Consider the following 20,911-nt stretch of genomic DNA (forward strand, 5'->3'; position numbering starts at 1 on the left):
TTGGATAAACTCAGTTCTTGAATTCATAGCTGTTGTCTTACATAAAATTTGGGAAACTTTCATCCATTTTTTTGGAATATTTTTCCTCATTTGAGGACTTTTTGATGCCTAGTCCAGGATATGAAGCAACACACACACACACACACACACACACACACACACACACACTGAAGTCAATGTCATGTATTCCTTAAGTATTGAGATCTGTAGCCAGTCTTTCTTATTTTCTCCACATTTCAGAGTATTCTGACATTTACATTGTGTATTTTCTCCAGGGATTTTAGCCATCATTATCAAGAAGAATGAAGTGGAGTGAATTTACTCCATCTCATCTGGAATTTGAAATTTTCAGAACAACCTTAGAGGTAGGCCTATCTGGTGGTGTTTGGGTGGGGGATGAATGGAGATGCTGACTGCTAATTCCTATCAATATTATTTTTTAATTTGTACCTGAAATTTTACCACTTATTTAATTAACTTAATCAACAAATGTGTTTGAGTATCTAATACTTGCCAGAAATCTTTCTCATTTTCTTGATGCAAACTTGATCAAGGGAAATCCAATCTATGCTCCAGATTATAATATCTAGTGGGTGATCCAGTCAATACAGGAAGCCCAGGGTCTTAGAGAAGCATAGAGAAGTACCTAAGTCAGACCTGGAGAGAAGTCAGGGAATGTTTCCCAGAGGGTAATTCTACATTAGTGCCTAAAGGAAAATCACTTAGTCATGTGAAAAGTAGGAAAAATATAATTCTAGGAACAGAGAGTACTTTTTCAAATTCATGAATATAACAGAAATGCAACACACATTCAGGGACATACTTCATATATCCCCACTAGCCTGGTATATATACTCTCTCTAGCTTGCAACTCAGGATCCATATAACTTTGTATGTCCATCATGTTAGGTTTTATAATAAATTAGTGTCCGTGTTCAGAAATTTTACTCAATACTATGAGATTTTTTTTAGTGGTGAATGTGCTCTTACATATTCTGAGGCAGCCTTCCATGTAAGGATAATGGTACTCTTGCTGTGGCCCCCATACAATATTTCTTGTGTAACTAATACATCCTCAAATGTAATCAACATATTCAGAAATCTTTACCGAACATATACTCTGTGCCCAGTGTACAGCATTCAGACTTGGAAAAACATGTAGATTACCATGAAAAATTTGAAACAACTATAGACAAATTCAAATAAAAGTAGAATTATATGTTAAATAGTGTGATATAATGAAAAGTGCACAATGAATAGAATGAGTTCACTAAGATCTGAATTCAAGACCTGGCTTGGTCTGGGATTCTCTGTATATTCTTGGACAGCATCCTTCACTTTTAGGACTTCAAGTTACTCATTTTTAGCACAAAAGTGGTAGACTAAGTGATTTCCAGGTTTTTTCCAGAGGTTTGATTCTCTGACTGTTAAGTTTGGCTTAAGAAGTGCTAAATAAAATGTAACAAAGGAAAACTTAACAACAAAAACCTTAATGCATGACAGTGCCACATTATTAACTAAATGCAGAAGTATTATATAACTTATGCATCTCCCAGATGAGAAATATTCCAGCCACAGAAACCAGTCTGTTTCCACCTTAATCCCTTTATTTTTCTAAATGTAGTTTCTTATAACTTTTGCATAAAGCATGACTTTTTTCTTCGGCCTTATATTCGATAGCAATGAATTGCTTACTATAGGCTAGGTACATACAATCACCAAAATCTATGCTCTTCACCACTGTGCTAAGTTACCAATGGAATGCCGCCCATTCAGGTTTTTAGTAGATGACATTTTGCCACTCTAGTGGCCTGAAACATACAAGGCATTGGGCCTGGAGTGAGAGAAAAATGACATTTTATTTCACTGTAGTGTACCTGAACTTCTGATCATTACGTCTTCCTGGAGTTATGTAAATGAAGAAGGAAAGAAGTAAATGAACATAAAGCTACTATAGGGATATTGGATTCTGCATGGAGCATTGGGGTTTTAAAATAAAATTAGTCACTGTTTTCCTTTCCTGGGTCTTATTTTCTAATATAACCAGCCTTGTGTATAAATGGGAACAGAGAAATAATAAGACTAGCTATAGGTAGGTTAGGCCTTTGTGTTAATATCATCGAGGAATAGTAAGCTTTACAGCAGATCTGGATTTACACATGTACTAAATAGGTTATTAGCCAATAGTTATTATTTCAGACTTCAAAGTGTCCTTCAATTGGAGTTCCGTTTGAAATTCTGCCACTCAATTCTTTCAATTAAGATATTTTATTCTTTAATATTTTCTCTTCTTAAGTACAGATATCCTTGCAAGAAAAACTATTTTAAGCTATAACTAATCACTAATATTTCAATGCCAATTTGTTCATTACATTATTGATTCTATTGCTAAAAAGAGACTGTAGCAAGAGAGCTATGAAAGAACAGTACTGGTGAAATGTCATTCAGAGAAGACTTCATTAAGAAGATATAACAAATATAATTTTAATGGATGAGTGTTATTTCTTTAGGTGGGGAGAATGAAATGGATATAGCACAATGAGATTACAAGCTTAATGAGGGCAGAAACCACATCTGTCTATATACTACCTTATCATCAGTATCTAAAACAATGCCTAATACATTAAAGACATGCAAAATGTTGCATTCATTAATATCCATTACATTTAGATGGGAACTTGTGTTCTGACTCCAAGATAAAGATTTGCACTTGAAGGTACATGACATGAGATAACTAGAGAAAGGGCCCCAAGACCAATACGCACTCCAAATAATGACTGCTATAGGTGGAGAAAGATAGAAAAGGCTAATTCAGTGTAGTCAAAAATTCTTATCAATTCCCATCTCTCCTTCCCATCAAACCACAACTCATCTGCTTGACACTTTCCTCTATCATCAGTGCACCTGTCTTTGGGGAGATTCACTTAATATTTTCTTCTCTTATCAGAGAGATGGCCAGGTGACATAGAAAGATTGTTAGAATGATAATCTGATTTCTAGCTACATTTCAAAGTCTAATTAATATTGGGGTTCTTTATCTCCAAGCAAGTTACTTCAGAACTTTGTGCCTGTGCCTCACCAAATGAGATCATGAGTTTGAAGATTCAAATGATTTTAAAAATTTCTGTGGATAAATTCCTCCATCACTAACACCATTGATTTGGGCCTTACATGAGCAGGAAACTTACTATAGCTATTGTTGCACCCTTTCTGAAAAAGTAGTGTTCTTCAACTATCTCTGCTAGGTCCCAAGTAAGAAACATAAAACTCAGACACTGCCAAAAGAGCACAATGTAGTGAGACTATTTTGTTCCCAAGCTTTCTGATGTCTGAAACCAGCAGCTGTCTCTAGCTGGTGTTGCCAAGCAGAGGTAGGAAATAATCATGGTCTTGCAGTTGGAGAAAGAAGGATGTGGTCTCCAATGTAGATGGATTATAATTTACCTGAAAACTATTTACAGAGCTAGTAATTCAGGAAGGGCTGAAAGCTTTAAATAAAATGAATGGAGCTCTCTACCTGTAAAACAATTTAGAAGTCAGAGTCTCTAGATAATATAATCAAACTATATGACTGTGAAGGAGAACTGGGAATATCCTGGAGAGGAGTGACAAGGCATGGATACTTGCAGTGAGATTTCCTGAGTAAGATTCTCTGCTGGTCCACTGCTGGTATAATCTGTGTTTCAATGGAGATAAAAGTTGTTTGTCAAGAGACTTGAACTCATGATCCATACTGTAGACACAATAGCAAATAATGTACTTGTAGGAGGTAAATAAAAAGTTTGACTATTTCTTAATGGTTGAATGCACATAAAGTATATACATTTCCTTTTATTATTAAGTTTATTGAGGTGATATTGGTTAATAAAATTATATCGGTTTCAAGTGTACAATTTTATAATATATCATATATATATTGAATTGTGTGTTCAGTACCCAAAGTAAAATATCCTTCTGTTACCATATAGTATATACATTTCTTATAGAATTACAATGAGGATTAAGTGATAGAATATATGTAAAGTACCTGGAACATAATAAATGCTCAGTAAATTTAATCATTATCAAATACTTATGTCATTTGGTATAAGTTGCAAGATACTTCAGAAATGCTATGAAATTTGAAGTCCACAAGGAATAGAGAAGTAAGGATAGCTTCCTGGGGTATACAGAATTTGAGCTGAGCTTTAAAATATATTTATATTTTTCAACTCAGAAGAAATACATGAAACAAATTAAAGTAACAGCATGTGTTGCAATATTGTTATATGCCAAATATATACATCGCATATATTATCTTATTTGAATGTACACAAAAATGGTATGCATTGTGCAGTGGAAGAAGTTGCAGATCAGATAAATTAGGAAATGCAACTCATAAAGTATCAGATGAAAAAGAATTTTAAATAGATAGGTGTGGGAGAAAGTTTATAAATAAGCCTCTCCAATTTCTGGGGGAAAAGAACAGAAATACATTTTCCCTTTAAAAATAAAAGTCAGTCATAACTTAACAAAATGATTACCAGCTAGATTTTAAAAGCTAAAGAAAAGCCTTAAGGCAAATGAAAGTTTTTGCTTTGATTGAACTGTTTTCGAGTTTTTTTTTTTTGAGAAAAATTAAGATTTATTGAAAGTACATTTTAGAAGGAGACAGACTGTGCTAAAGAAGGCTGCAGCCCTGTGGAACTTAGGAGATAAAGAGATAAGATAGTATACCCCAAAAGGAGGGGCAGGTTTCCAGCCAGAAACACTGTAACTGTTTTCAAGTTTCTGACACCAAATAGAAGAATATGGAATTCTAAGATAACATAGTTTACTTTTTTGTAATTCATGTTTTATCTTTCAGTTTTGGATTTTGGAAACATTGTTTGTATAAACCATAGAGCAGTGGTTACTGATAATTAATAATAATTTTTAAATTCAATCAGTTGGATAAGAATGCTTCAGGAATAAGTTTATTAGGCTATTTTTTAAAGATCCATTGTGGCAAATATATATATATATATATATATATATATATATATATATATATATATATATATATATATATTAAAAGGTCAACTTCATTCTGGCATGAAGACAACTTTGGAAGATTTTTTAAACATGTAAATTTTATTGTTTTCTAAAACCTAAATGCAATGCAATATTTTTGGCATCATTTTTGTTTTATTTTATTATCACTTTTCTTTCATGTGTTCAAGACAGGAGAAATAATGTAACACAGATAAATAGGCCAAATGATACTACATAATTATAAAAGTTAGGTCACAAACTTCTGTGTGAATTTCCTCATCCATGGCTGATATAACAAAAATATCATAGACTGGGTTGCTTAAACAACATCTATTTCTCACAGTTCTAGAGGCTGAGAAGTTCAAGATCAAAATGCCATCAGGTTTAGTGTCTGGTGAGAGTCCACTTTCTGACTCATAGACAGTGGTCTGCTCACTGGTGGAAGGAAAAAGGGCACTAACCCCCTAGTGACATAATCACCTCCCAAGTGTCCTAACTCTAAATACCATGACATTGGAGATTAGGTTTCAACATATGAATTTGGGAGGGGGGGTGCACCTAAACATTTAGTTTATAGCATTAATTCAATGATTCACAATATTCGTGAGAAGATAATACATGGTTTTCAACATGTTGTCCCTGGATCACATAGAAACTAACCTAGACCTACTACTGAATGAGAAATTCTGTGGGTGGGGCAATCTCCCCAGATGATTCTAAAGCATGGTCAAGTTTGAGAACTACTGTGTTAAGATGGGAATAATAAATTCTATCTGGATTGATTTGTGACTAGATAGAGAAAATTCTTTGAGCTAGGCCTTAAAAAAAATGAGTCAGAATTTTGTATGCCATACTTCCTCCTCTGGCTAAAGAGAATTTGATATATTTGGAAAATTAATGTGATGTTACGGGAAAGCGTATCGGCTTTGTTCTTTCATATAGGATGCCTTCCAGGAGGATAATTTTGCATTACACATCAAAAGCCTAGCAATATCACTTTTTAGAATTTATTCAAAGAAAATAGTTGCTCAAATGTACAAAGATGGGTGTACAAAAGTTTTTATCAAGGCATTGTTTCTAATAATGAAAAAATGAGAATCTAGCTCTATGTTCACCAGCAAATTGGATGATGATACATAATTCTGATGGAATTCTAAGTATACATTAAAATGATTATTTAGAGGCTTATTCATTGTTAGGACCCTATATTCATAATAATTATGATTTAATACAAACTATGTTTTTAAAAGTATGTGTATATAATCAAATTTAGTTAAACTATCTCTACATGTATTTATTTATAGGTCTATAGTATAGAAAAAAAAAAGAAAGTTGTACACCAAAATATTAACAATGGAAATATTGGTGATAGATATGTATATATTTTGGTTTGCTTTTGCTTATCTCTATTTTCTAACAAGAAACTCTATTCCTTGTGTGAAGAAATAATGAAAGTTTAAAAACAGCCTAACATAAGACTTTTAAGCACACTTTTTATACAATATTATTACTAGGTACTAGAAATACTCATTCTGTTTTCAAAAACACTGTATTTGTTCTGGAATATTTGGAAAGAACTAATCCCTCCTGTGGTAACAGTTCGCTGTCAAGGTTAGTGTTCTAAAATCTACCATAAATTTACTTCTGAAAGTTTGTATGATTATTATTATATAATTGCAAAAATATGGTTTTCAATGAGAAGTTCTTGGAAAAATAAAAATTGCTCTGTAATAGAAGGCAAGAGATTCTGGCTAAGCCTTTGTCACTAATTTTCTGTGTGAATTTGAAAAATTTAATCTCCATGTTTTTGGCCTTTGTTTCCTCATCTATAAAAAGTGGTGGGGTCAGGAGATCTTGATGACCTTTAACAAATTTAATATTCTAGGAATGTATAATAAATTTAGAAACCAAACTATTTTCAGAGAACTATGCGAGGAAGTATGGAGGCTGAAAAAAATCTAAACTCCAAAATGCCCTTTAAAGATTTCTTCTGGTGTTACACAAGAGGTTGTTGATTCTTCTCTTCTTTACTATGATTTCTCCCTTTAACTGAATTCTAAAATGAATTATGAGTTAAATGTCAAAAGATATTTGAACGTTGGTATACTTACGACATCTGGTGGTCAAATCAAACATCACAGCTAAATCCTAATTCCCCAGACACTCATTCCTTACCTCTCAGTGGGGCTTTTCCCCCTGGTTCATTCATCCGTCATACATTCAGTCATTGATTTCACGAGCACTTAGTGGATAGCAATTATGTTTAGGACACTCTTTACTGGACACTTTGCTATGGAGGAAAGGAAGAAGAATGAGTTTTTTATATGTATATGACTGCAATATATTTAGGGCAACAAAATGGACTCCATGGAAAAGTAAATAAACGCAGCACGCTAAGTGTGTTAGTGCACTCCCAGTAAAGAAAATGATCAAGATTATGGATACTATGAGGCCGTAGGAGTGACCTGTGGTTTAGAGAGGTCAGGGAAGGTTTCTTGGAGGAAGTGAGCCTTGCCTTTCTTACAGTTTCCTCGTCTGTAAAATAGTGGTAATATTTTAGTGTTGCATAGGTTTGCTGTGAGGAATTGGTTGAGAGATTGTGTGTACTTAGTCTAGCACCTTGCTCAACATAGTCATTCAGTGATCGTTTATTATTATAATAAAACTGAAGATAATCAGGGAAGGCTTCATTTATAACTGTTCCCTAAACCTTATTTCAAAAATAATTCCGGTTCAACTTTAATGTTTTTTTTAAAATTTTAACTGACTATATAGAACATTTATTTTAGTTCAGTGGATAAACAAACAAACCACAAAAACTATACTGTTGGCTCTAATTAGAGTTTGCTTGATAAATTGTTCAACTCAGCAAAATAGTCAACTCAGTGAAGAAAAACATTCAAAGTAGTTATTTACTTAATGAGCTGATTGACTGCAATGAACTGTCAGTTAGTAAATGCAGTCTATTTGAAAATCCCATGTAGTCAGTGTAAAAGCATCAAATAGGTTGTTTGGCATTGTATGAGCTATGTGTAGGTTGACTGAATTTTTAAACTTTTTCAATTGGTTATGTTTGGGGTTGAGTAGGTACTGTCTTAGGTCATATGTTGCTTTCAGCAGTTAATGTTAAGTCTACCTCATTTTCCCTTTAATTACGTAAAATGTGAAACTAACTGCCTTTGCAAGCAATAAAAAATACAAGGCAAGATTAAAATCCCATTTATCTTTCTACAATCAGATGTATAAATTTCCTAAAAATTTCAAACATTTGGATAGCTAAACTATCATTTGCAAGGTTAAAATAAGCTGTAGTGTAGTGTCTTTCTGCCAAAAGTAATATTGTTCTGATCCAAAAGAAAATCAAGAACAAATACCATGACATATTAGAAATGAATGTCTAACCTGGCAAGGGAAGATTTAAGAGAGGACAGGACTGCTGTCTTCAGATATTTGAAGAGTTTCGTGTGTAACAGGCAGTAGATTTTATTTGGCTTTCACAGGCAAAACTGAAAAGGTTGAAATGACAGGGATACATTTTTTCTTTTTTTCTTTTTTTTTTCTTTTTCAATTACAGTTGACGTTCAATATTATATTAGTTTCAGGTGTACGGTATAGTAGTTAGACTAACATATGAAGTGATCCCCGTGATAAGTCTTCTACCCACCTGACACCATACATAGTTATTACCACATTATTGACTATATTCCCTAAGTTGTACTTTATATCTCCATGGCTATTTTGTAACTGTCAAGTTGTACTTAATACCGTCACCCTTTTTATGCATCCTCCCACTTTCTCTCCAATCTGGCAACCATCAGTTTCTTTTCTGTATCTATGAGTGTGATTCTGTTTTATTTGTTCATTTATTTTAAGTTTCCACATATAAGTGAAATCATGGTATTTGTCTTTCTCTGTTTGACTTATTTCACTTACCATAAAACCCTCTAGGTTCATCCATGTTGTCTCAAATGGTAAGATTTCATTATTTTTTATGGCTGAATAATATTCCATTACATATATGTACCACTTCTTTATCTATTCGTCTTTTGATTGAAGCATTTAATCCATTTACATTTAGAGTAATTATTAATAGTTATGTAGTTATTGCCATTTTATTGTTTTCTGATTGTTTTTGTAGTTTTTTTCTGTTCCTTTCTTATTCTCTTGCTCTCTTCTATGTTAGTGACTTCCAGAGTTTTGAGTTTAGATTCTTTTCTCTTTATTTATTGTATATCTCTTGTAAATTTTGGGTTTGTGGTTACCATATGCTTTATATATACCAAGCTATGTTTATAGCACTCTATTTTAAATTGATGGTCACTTAAATTGGAACACATTTTAAAAACACTACTATTTTTACTCACCCACTCCACACATTTTGTTGCTGTTTTTACTTATTTTGTGTATTTGTGTGTATTCTTTAATTTACTATTGTAATTACACATGATTTTCCTACTTTTTGTCTTTTAACTTTTGTACTAACTTTAAGGTTGGTTGATTCGCTGCTTTTATTATGCGTTTGCCTTTGTCAATAAGAATTTTATTTCTTTGTGACATTTTCTTTTTCATAATTTTTATTTTCTTCTTCTTCTTAAAGAAGTCCCTTTAACAATTTTTGTTGTTGTTATATTGATTTGGTGGTGATGAACTCCTTGAGTTATTTCTCCATCTCTCCTTTGATTCTAAATGATAGCTTTACTGGGTAGATTAATCCTGGTTGTATGTCCTTGCTTTTTATCATTTTAAATATTTTTTGCCCTTCCCTTTTAACAAAGTTTCTGTTGAGAAATCAGCTGACAGTCTTATGGGAGCTCCCTTGTAGCTAACTAATGGTTTTTCTCTTGCTGCTTTTAAGATTCTCTCTTTGTCTTTACACTTCAGCATTTTAATTATGATGTATCTTGAATCCTTGGCATTTTAATTATGATGTGTTGGTGTGGGCCACTTTGGATTCATTTTGTTTGAGACTCTCTGTGCTTCCTGAACTTGTATGTCTATTTTCTTCACCAGGTTAGCGAAGTTTTCAGTCATTACATCTTCATATATGTTTGAAGTACCTTGCTCTCTCTCTCTTTTCCTTTAGGTACCACTATTATGTGAATGTTATTATAATTGATGTTGCCCCAGAGGTCCCTTAAGTCAGGGGACCCAACCCCCAGGCTGCAGACTGGTACTGGTCCATGGCCTGTTAGGAACCAGACTGCACATCAGAAGGTTAGCAGCGAGTGAGAGACCCAAGTTTCATCTGTATTTACAGCCTCTCCCCAGTGCTAATCAGCATCACTGCCTCGGTTCCACCTCAGATCATTCAGCATTAAATTCTCATAGGAGCACTGGTTCCTGGAGCTAAAAAGGTTGGGGACTGTTGCACTATCTTCAGGTTTTTTTTTTTTTAATGCTTTTTTTCCTTTTTGTTGTTCCAATTAGGTGTTTTCTGCTACCTTGTCTTCCAAATCACTGATTTGATCTTTTGCTTCATCTAATCTGATATTGATACCCTCTAATGTTTTCTTCATTTCAGTTATTGTAATATTCACTTCTGACAAGTTCTTTTTTTATGCTGTCTGTCTCTTTATTTATATTTACTATCTCTTTGTTCAAGTTCTTCCTGAGATTATCTATTTTTCCCAAAGTTAATTGAGATTCCTTATAACCAATGTTTTGAACTCTGCCTCTGGTAGATTATTTGCTTCCATTTTGTTAAGTTCATTTTCTGGAACTTTGTTCTTTTATTTGGGACATGTTTCTTTGTCTCCTCGTTTTGGCTGATTCGCTGAATTTGTTTTTATGTATTAGGTAGATCTGCTATGTCTCTTAGTCTTTGTAGAGTGGCCTTATGTAGTAGCTGTCCTGTAGGACCCAGTGCACACAGTCTCCTTGTTCACCTGAGCCAGGTGCTTCAGGTGTGTTATTTGTGTGGATCGTATGTGGTCTCCAGGTATAGTTGAATACTGATTGACTTTGGCAAGTAAATGGGTGGCACTGATCCTCAGACTGACCAGCTAGCTGTGAAGACTTGCTGTGATTACAGTGAACAAGCTTTTGCATGGGAGCTTACCTCCTGGAGGAGGGTTCACTTTAGCGAAATGCTGGTACCTGCCAAATATACACTTTTGGTGTGTCATTTGTGGTGCCAAGTAGATGGTGCTCTGCTCTGGTCTGAAGCAAGCAACCAAGTATGTTGGTTCTGGGACTTCTTAGCAGGGGCTTCTGTGCAGGCCAAGGCCAGCCACTGCTTGTGATGGGCCTGGGGCCACCTGGTATGAGCTACGAAGTGATTCATGGTTGGTATCTGCCTGTGCTGAGCTTGGAGGCACCGGGGAGTGGTTATGCTGTGAACCGAGGCCAGCTGCCACTAGTGCTTTGCTTAGGGTGGCTTGGCAAGAGGTATAGGGCATACTGAGGCCAGTTCATGCTTGTTTGTGGTTTGCAGATCTTTGAGGAAGATTTTAGGAAATCACCAATGAAATATTAGTCAGTCATAAAAAAGAATTAAATCTTACCATTTGCGACAACATGGATGGACCTAGAGGGTATTATGCTAACTGAAATAAGTCAAACAGAGAAAGACAAATACCATGATTTCACTTATATGTGGAAACTTAAAAACAAAATAAATGAACAAGTGAAGCAGAAGTAAACTCATAGAGAAGAAACTATGATCATCAGATGGAAGAGGAGTTAAGGGGTGGGCAAGAAAGGTGAAAGAAATTAAACACAAATTTCCAGTTATAAAAACAGATATGTAAAGCACAACTTAGGGAATATAGTCAATAATGTTGTAATAACTATGTATGATGCCAGATGGATACTAGACTTATTGGGGTGATCATTTCAAAAGGTACATAAATGTCTAATCACTATATTGTACACTCTGAAATTAATATTATATGCCAACTATACTTAACAATATTTTTTAAATGTGACCATTTACATTAATAGCTTTTCACTGAGTTTGCTCTGAGAATTGAAGTAGAGATAGCCCCTTTTGTTGCATCTACCACCAAATACCCTCTAGCTCTTCATATACTTTTTGAAACGGTTGAAAAGATAGTCTCAATTAATGTGAATGTCTGAAGCTACTATAATTCTGTAAATAAACACAGATTTTTAAAGTTACAGAAGCTTATGGAAAGTGCCATGACAATACTTAGGGATAATGTTGTCCTCAGCCAAATTCTGTAGGTGACAAATGTTATCTGAGTTATACCATCTTTTCCTGCCCCTATTTTTCCAAGGTCTGGTGACCTGCCAGCCTTTCCCCAGGCTCGTATCCTGTGTTTCATTCCCAACAGACTCACCTCAGCTAATCTCTGATAAAGTTGCAATTTAAAATGGATTAAGTTTTCTCTCTCCCAGAGTTGAAGATAGGAAATCAGATAGATTTCAAACTTAAAATATGGATGGAGAAAACTGAAAAGCTGAAATGTGGAACATCTCGAGTGTTAAAATGTATGTTTAGGGGCTATTTTCTAGTGAGGTCTTGCTTGTTGGTTATCTCTGCAAGTTTGATTAGCCCTTCTGACTGCTAAAGAGAAAACCTGATTGAGGTTATTGCCAAAATATCTATCTTTTAGATTCCTGAAAATATGTTCTAAAATACTGTTATCCATTTGTAGATTGGCATGATATTTTCTCTTTACATATGAGATGTTTTGAATTTATGAAAGTTCACACTTGAATCCTTCTTTGGTAGAAAGTAAATACATTTATATACTCAAGTATGGATTGACATGCCCTTGATTCTATTCTTACTCTATTTTCTGCAGATATCATCACTCAGATGCTTTCCTTAAGGAAGGAACATAAATCTTCAAGATGAGAAGTAACAACACAAACAGTACAAGAGCAAAGTGCACTGATCTTCAAATGCCATTTCAGTACTCTCTCTATGCAACCACCTACATCTTCATATTCATCCCTGGTCTTCTGGCCAACAGTGCAGCCTTGTGGGTTTTGTGCCGCTTCATCAACAAGAAAAATAAAGCCATCATTTTCATGATCAACCTCTCTGTGGCTGACCTTGCCCATGTGCTGTCCTTGCCCCTCCGGATTTACTATTACATCAGCCACCACTGGCCTTTCCAGAGGACCCTTTGTCTGCTGTGCTTCTACCTGAAATATCTCAACATGTATGCCAGCATTTGCTTCCTGACGTGCATCAGCCTTCAGAGGTACTTCTTTCTCCTCAAGCCCTTCAGGGCCAGAGACTGGAAGCGTAGGTATGATGTGGGCATTAGTGCTGCCATCTGGGTCATTGTAGGTACTGCCTGTTTGCCACTTCCAATTCTGAGAAGTACTGGCTTAGCCAATGACACCGAATCCTGCTTTGCCGATTTAGGGCTTCAACACATTAGCATGGCTTCCTCCATTGGCATGGTAACTGTAGCTGAACTTGGAGGGTTCATATTACCTGTTATAATTATTACTTACTGCACATGGAAAATGAGAAAATCTTTACAGGAATTCCAAGTTCCCCCTCAGAATACCAAAGAAAGAAAAAAGGCTTTGTGGATGGTCCTGATATGTGCAGTGGTGTTCATTGTGTGTTTTACCCCTTACCACCTCAACTTTCCACTCTTTATGATGGTGAAGCAACATGTCTTTTCAAACTGCTCTTTTATTAAGAGTACCCTATGTTTCCATATCATTTCCTTGTGTCTTGCAAATCTGAATTGCTGTCTTAATCCGGTTGTATATTATTTTATGACCTCAGAATTTCGTGGTAGATTTTCCGAACATGGTGGCCTGGTTCTTCAGTCATGCATAAGATGCAAGGATAGTGTTTTAGAAATTCATCACAAAAAAGAGGATCTTCAAACTATCTCTCTTGAATTTTTGGATGATTCCAAGACAATGTAATCAAACACTTAGTTAGAATGACCTATATATTCTATGTCACCTTGAATTTTTTTAAAAAAAATGGTTTTGTTGAGTGTCTTAAGAAATCATGACCCCCTTCCCTTCATTCCCCAAATGATCCTTCTGAAGTAACTATTCATTCCTATATTTTCTATCCATATGGAAACATATTCTATGGAGCCCAGAGGAAATATTTTTCTTTGAAAGAAGTGATGAGCATAGAATAAACTGAACACCTGTTTCTCAACAGTGGGTCCAGGCTTTTCACCTTCTCTGTAAAACAGAAACAAACAAAAACAAAAACAAAACAACAAAGCAAAAAACAAAATGTAAATTGAAAACAAGAGGACATAAGAGTGTTTCAAACACTTAAAAATGTATAGGAGAGCAATATTATCCTGGTTTTATTTAGAAAATATACACTACTTGAACAAAGTAGATTAAAGAGGAAACTATTATTAATATTAATAGGAATTATAAGAATTAATGTTCTTATAACTTGAAATATCTAGGAGACTTTCATTTTCTCCCCTTGGGAAAACAAACGAACAAACAAAAAATCAAATTCATCTCAAATATCTCAAAAGTATCAAGAAATTCACACAAAACATATACACCTTAAACATGAAATAAAGTTGTATCTGACATATTCCACAAACTACAGAATTTCAAGGTTTGCAATGAAAGCTCTTTGCTTGAATGTCTGTGAATGTGTGTGATATGACGCATGCTTTTACATATTGGCACTCATTCAGAAAATATTATGTTATATTTGTTTATTACAACCAACTGTGCTATGGTCTGCCTTGATTAATTATATACAATGGCAGTCAAAATTTTGCTTGATAGATTTAAACAGAGTTAATGGAGACTCATGGACATGCATTTAGTTTTTCAGGTGGACTTCATTTCTCCCAGGTAAAGATGTATATAAGGAAAACATTGGTGAATTTAATTCAAAATGCAAAATGAAAAATTACTATTTTTTTTAAAAAATTGTGATTAAATAATTTTGTAATATACATCATTCCCATTGGGAAATTTGAAACTTAAAATTTTATATATTGGGTTTTATTAAAATAGTACTTAAAAAAGCAGTGGTTAGTTTTATAAAATAACACTTATGTGCTAGATAACAATATTTCTCAGTCAACGATGAACCACATATTCCCATATGATTATAAGGGGGTTGAAAAATTTTTATCATCTAGTGACATCATAGCCATCATAACATCATAATGCAATTGCTCACATTTTTCTGGTAATGCTGGTGTAAATAAACCTACTATGCTGCCAGTTATATAAATGTATGGCACATACAATTTTGCACAGTACATAATATTTGATAATGATAATAAATGACTATGTTACTGGTTTATATATTTACTATATTTTTATTATTACTTTAGAGTGTACTCTTTCTACTTATGAAGAAGAGTTTACCATAAAACAGTATGTTGTATAACACCAGCAGCAGGCTTATACATCTCATACTTACCATGTCTCTTGATTGCATCATTTTCTCTTGTGCTTGATTTAAATCTGTATTGTTTTGTGTTATTGTGTTATAACATGCTGTATAGGCTTGTAGCCTAGGAGAAATAAACTATATATACCAGATAGATTAGGTGTGTAGTAGGATATATCATTTAGGTTTGTGTAAGTACACTATATGATGTTTGTATAACCACAAAATTGCCTAATTATGCATTTTTCAGAATGTATTTCCATCATTAAGTGGTACATGGCTGCATAAAGATTTATTTTCTTATCTTTATATGATTGGAAATTCACAAAATGTTTTATTTGTGTTAATTTTGTGTAACAGTGATTACCTATCACCTCCCCGCCCCCCAAAAAAGGCTAAAACCTAAGTTCTCTGAAGTCCTCTAGGGATTTATATTTTGCACAGTTGTATCCCATAGAAATGTTTGAGTAGCTCTTTAAGTACCTAAATATTTAAAACACCATTTTAGGTGGAATATTTCTAAATTATATTCTTTCCTACGCATTTAAGCAATTTGTTTTAAACAAGAGGATATGGTGTATGAAGGAAACATTAATCCAGATTCAGACCAGGATCCTAGTTTCAGGTCTGTCACTGATAAGCTATGTGACTTTGTGTTTTTTTTTTTAATTAAATTTATCGGGATGACATTTGTTGATACAATTATATAGGTTTCAAGTGTACAATTCAATAATAAGTTATATGTATATTGCATTGTATGTTTACCACTTAAAGCTATGTGACTCTGAGCAAATTACTTCCCTTTGGGTTTTATTTTTATTATCTGTCCATAAGGGAACTAGACTAAATGATCTCAATATAAGCCATATTTTTTGGAATGTGCTTTCCAAACTCTAAACCACATTTACAAATATCATTTTTGTTATTATTCATATTATTACTGTAATTAAGAAGAGCTTCAACTCTAACATTTAATGTAATCTTTTCAGGATGACCGAAGGTCATTGTTAGAAATATCAGTTATTGTACTGTACACATTTGCTTCTCTCAGAGCTATTTAAATCTGTAGAATTGCTTGTACCTACACTAAAACTGCTCTATGAATTTTTAGTTTTGATATATTTGATTTTATAAGCACATCTTTATCTATCTTTTCAGACTATCTGTTTTTACTTTTGCCAGTGGGACTATTTAATAAGTCCCTATAATTTTAATTAGTATTTTCTAATATTTTATAGCTTTGAAATACACTAATCAAACTAGTGTGACAATTTAACAAAAATGAGTAAAGCTTGCTTATTTTATTTTATTTGGAGAGAATGTATGTAGAATAGGGAAAATATCCTATGGAACAAAGTGTATGGGTTTTAGTTTATGGACTTTACAACATCTATTTTGCCTATGCAGAACTATTTTGCTCCCTTCCTGGTTCTCTTGTCTTTGTTTGGATAGCTGAGTTTCCTAGATATTTGAGGTCCAGTTGGCCAAGGTGTGACTAGCTATTTATAATACCAACAATTTCTTGGACTATAAATATCACCAGGTAATATATATGTATATATGTATGTATGTATATATGTATATGTAAATACATACATACATATATACAAATATCACCAGTTAATATATATGTATATATGTATGTACGTATATGTATATATGTATGTATATATATATTTAAATTTCCAAAATCATTACTTGTTTTTCTTAGGGAGGTCTTCTGCTCACTTTGGATATTGCTCCCTTCCTCTTTAAGGGCACTTAGTAGAAGTAGGACTTGAAATACATTCTTTTTTGAACTTGGCTTATTGTTATCATGAGTAATAAACATTATCCAAAATATTTGAAGAAGCACAGAAAACAGAATGCCTTACCAACTTTCTTGAAGTTATCGAGATTCTCCAGAAAGCTCCAATTTACTCCTACTTCTATAGGAGGGACTATATGCAGTCACATCGATCCATATAGCCAACTCCATCTCTCTATTCCCTGTTCCCAAAAATACTGGAGTGCAGGAGTTCTAAGAATGCCAAGCTTGAGACAGCTGTAATGAATTGATAATAATTAGTTAGACAGGTTTTAGTACTATATCAGCCCTTTCTTAACTGTGTGGTCTTGAGCAAGACACTTTACCACTCTATCACTCTAAAGCTCTTTTCTTATCTGTGATATAGTGATAATAGTCTCTCTTGTAAAAATCCAATAAGAAATGTAGATGAGAATTTTTTTTAAACTATAATAATTATTTAAACATAAGAACACAGGGAGAAGTATTATTAAGAAAAGAATCAGGAAAGGGAAATAAAGTGTCCCCCTCAACCCTTAACAACACAGAAGGTATTGTTAATTATTTTGAGCAACCTATTAGCGTAGAAAATATGAAGATTTGAAATAGTTCACAGGGTTAAGGCAATATTGGCTGAGATCCCTGAGGGTAACACAAAGAGCCATTTACCTTAACTCATACCATAAGTTAGTTAGGTCTAGACTTTCTGAGCAGTGAGTTGTGATTAGGGTTAAGGATCTCTGAAGAAATCAAATATCAGAAATTGACCATAGCCTTAGGGAAACAATGAAGATACAATAGTACACAGTGTCTCCTATGGACGAATTCCATTGATGGAAGGCAAGGTCTCCAGAGCTTTATGAAGGAATAGATTTGAAACAAACTCAGAGGAACCTACAGTTGTAAAGGAGAGTTTAGGGCAGGAATAGGTAATCAAGCAGCACTGTTTGGACATGAATACATTTGTTGAGGGGCATTTAAAGGTTTAAATTACTTCATTCATTTCAGCTCTACAGTCTAGTTAAACATATTGGAATATCAAATCTGCATAAATACTGCATAAATATGAAATACGCAAAAATTCAATTTCCTTAAAAAGTTGTTAAACATACATACTTCTGTTTTTTCCCAGTTTCTCTATCATATATGCCTTTGTTTTTCCTCTATCTAATCTTACAAATTATTTAAGATTCAGCTTAAATCCTACTTTACTGTAAAACCACATTATCTCCTCTACACAGTAAAGTCCTTGAAGGTATCCCTCAAGGAGAGTATAATATGTTGTACTCCACAACATATTGAAATTGAACCCAATTTCTTACCAGGATATTAAGACTTTGATAGTACGTTTCTGTTGCTAGATTAATTAAGACTTGCATATTTCTCTCACTTTGGGAGACTGCATTTGAGGTAAAAACTAGTGAGTTTATTGATAAATAGAGATCCTGTAGTTAATCTAGTTCTATCAGCAACACACAAATGGTAGGTACTACATAAATGCTTGTTGAGTGATTTAGAGAACAAGCTGATGGTTACCAGATGGGAGGGGAGAGGGAAGGGAAGGGGCTGGGTGAAAAAGATGAAGAGATTAATAAGTATAAATTGGTAGTTATAAAATAGTTATATCACCAGAAATAAAATATAGCATCAGGAATATAGTCATTAATATTGTAATAATTATGTATGGTGCCAAGTGGGCACTAAAGTTATCAGAGGAATCACTTCATAAAGTATATAAATGTCTAACCAATATGCTGTATACCTGAAACTAATATAAATAATATTGAATGTCAACTATAATTGAAAAACAAAAATAAGAAAATAAATTTAAAAAATAAAAAAGAAATATAAAAAAGGAAAATATATAGTGATTAGTTAGATATCCAAAAGAATAGTCTCTATAAATTTGACATCAATAAATGTCACAAGATTTATGCACTCATTCTCTCAGTCTTTAATTACCATGATAGCCATTAGGAGCTAAGGGCCTGAGAAGAGATTATTTTTTCTCAACTTTATTGAGGAATAACTAACAAATATAACTGTATATATTTAAATTATACAACATAATGATTTGGTATACATATTCAATGTACATCTGCTACTAAAGTCACTGTATTTGGCAAATTAGTTGATTTGTTGAATACAAATGGGGCCAAAATTTGGCTCACTCTTGGTTAACTAGATAATCATGTAACAGTAGACTCTGACTTTTGTAGTTCTGTAAAATGTGTTTGTAAGTTGTATATTAAATATTAAAACATTAAAACGTTTCTGGAAGTTTAATGCATTTTTGTTTTGATGTTGTGGTTGCTATTAACAAAGGGTTATATACGCCTTCTTTTCTCAGTAGGGAAGTGGAGGTGTGAAGAAGTAGGTACAGAATAATGATAACATCTTATAAGATCGGTTACTTTTTCACTCTCTCATCTATATTCCCAATTATTTCTTTTATTTCCAAAAGATTCAATAAAGTGTTGATAAAATCAGACCTGTGTGAGCTTCATATAAATTGTTTATAGTGCTACCTTTGTATTTCCTCTAGTAGCCAGAAACCTGCTCTTGCTCTTGCTTTCTCTCCAGCTCTACTTCTAGGTTGCCTACCTGTAATCTCTCTGTCTTCTCTGGGCCATTCTTCTCTTTGGCCAGTGGTGGCTGCCCAGTTAAATTTTCATTGTATATTTGTGGTCTTGTTCCACCTGGAAGGCAATGAGAAGTTACTACCTTAATCACATTCTAGAGCTCAACACTTTAAAAACTGGAAATACGAGAGCAATTATGACAGGGAGGAGAAGACCATAAAAGGACCACATCAGCCTAGGACCAGAATGGAAGAGGACATACAAGGAAACTTAACCTTTGTTACTTGTTATTGGTAGCTTATAGGCTGGCTGCATATGAACTTCAAATTGTATTTAGTATTATCACTTAGTTTCCTACCTCAATATATCTCTGTTTTCATCTACTGCCAATAGTAGGAAAACCTAGAGTCCTTGGCCTGGCACCTAGTCTAGACCCAGCCTCTTTTACACAACCCCACCTACATTCACTTCTTCACTGCAGACAAATTGTTTTTTTCACTCTCTCCCAGACTTTTCCATCTCTGCCTCCAGACCCCTCCCTCCAGCAGACACCTTCTTTGTATTCTGTCTATTAAAATCTCAGCAACCTTTACATTAGATCTCACCTAATTCAAGAACGTATCTCTATTCTTTTCACATTCAGTGATGTCTTTTCCCTTTGTGCTCCTGTAGCATCAATTGTCCACCCCTATTATACTTGGCATGCTTGGCATAGATTCTAAATTAGAAAGAATGCTTAGAAATTGCCTCTATATAACAAGGTTTTAAGAGTGGCAATCTAGGTGGAAAGAGTCAGAAACTGGAGGGTTTTTTTAGGAGACCTTACTTGAGTTTGCATTTGCAGAATCAATAAAATGCTATTTGTTAGTATTATAGAATGAAGGACAAAAGGAGAGAGATAAAAACCCTTTCCTGTCCCCTACCCCATACCATTCTTTAATGTAGCCACTGTAAAAGAGCTTCATTTAAAGGGAAGAAACAGAGAAAGCCAAAACACTACCATAGTCTTGTAGTAAGTGATCCCACAGTAAGTGGAGTTAGAATAGGGGCTCAGATCCAGATACCCTGATTAGAAGAGGGACTCAGATCCAGATTTCCAGTTCTAATCTCTTTCCACTGCCTTATGTTACCCTTTGACTTATTTATTTAACATTATACATATGTTACTTTTATTTTATTACCTAAATTCTGAGTTCCCTA

General features: G+C 33.9%; 1 protein-coding gene and 1 long non-coding RNA gene across 2 annotated transcripts; one reads left to right on the forward strand and one right to left on the reverse strand.

Moving 5' to 3' along the window:
* Window positions 1-274: 274 nt before the first annotated feature.
* LOC120591778 (putative P2Y purinoceptor 10) lies at window positions 275-16,014 on the forward strand. Its single transcript, XM_039849479.1, has 2 exons — window positions 275-365; window positions 12,783-16,014. The coding sequence occupies exon 2, from the start codon at window positions 12,832-12,834 to the stop codon at window positions 13,873-13,875; it is 1,044 nt and encodes a 347-aa protein (XP_039705413.1). The 5' UTR covers window positions 275-365; window positions 12,783-12,831; the 3' UTR covers window positions 13,876-16,014.
* Window positions 7,137-19,827, reverse strand: LOC120591786 (uncharacterized). The gene is made up of 3 exons (XR_005649999.1): window positions 19,734-19,827; window positions 17,218-17,387; window positions 7,137-7,303 (listed from the first exon to the last, which is right to left on the reverse strand). It is a non-coding gene; the product is annotated as an uncharacterized LOC120591786 (long non-coding RNA).
* Window positions 19,828-20,911: the final 1,084 nt, after the last annotated feature.

This window comes from Pteropus medius, unplaced genomic scaffold, assembly GCF_902729225.1.
Source record: "Pteropus medius unplaced genomic scaffold, Ma_sr-lr_union100, whole genome shotgun sequence".
NCBI classification, from domain to species: domain Eukaryota; kingdom Metazoa; phylum Chordata; class Mammalia; order Chiroptera; family Pteropodidae; genus Pteropus; species Pteropus medius.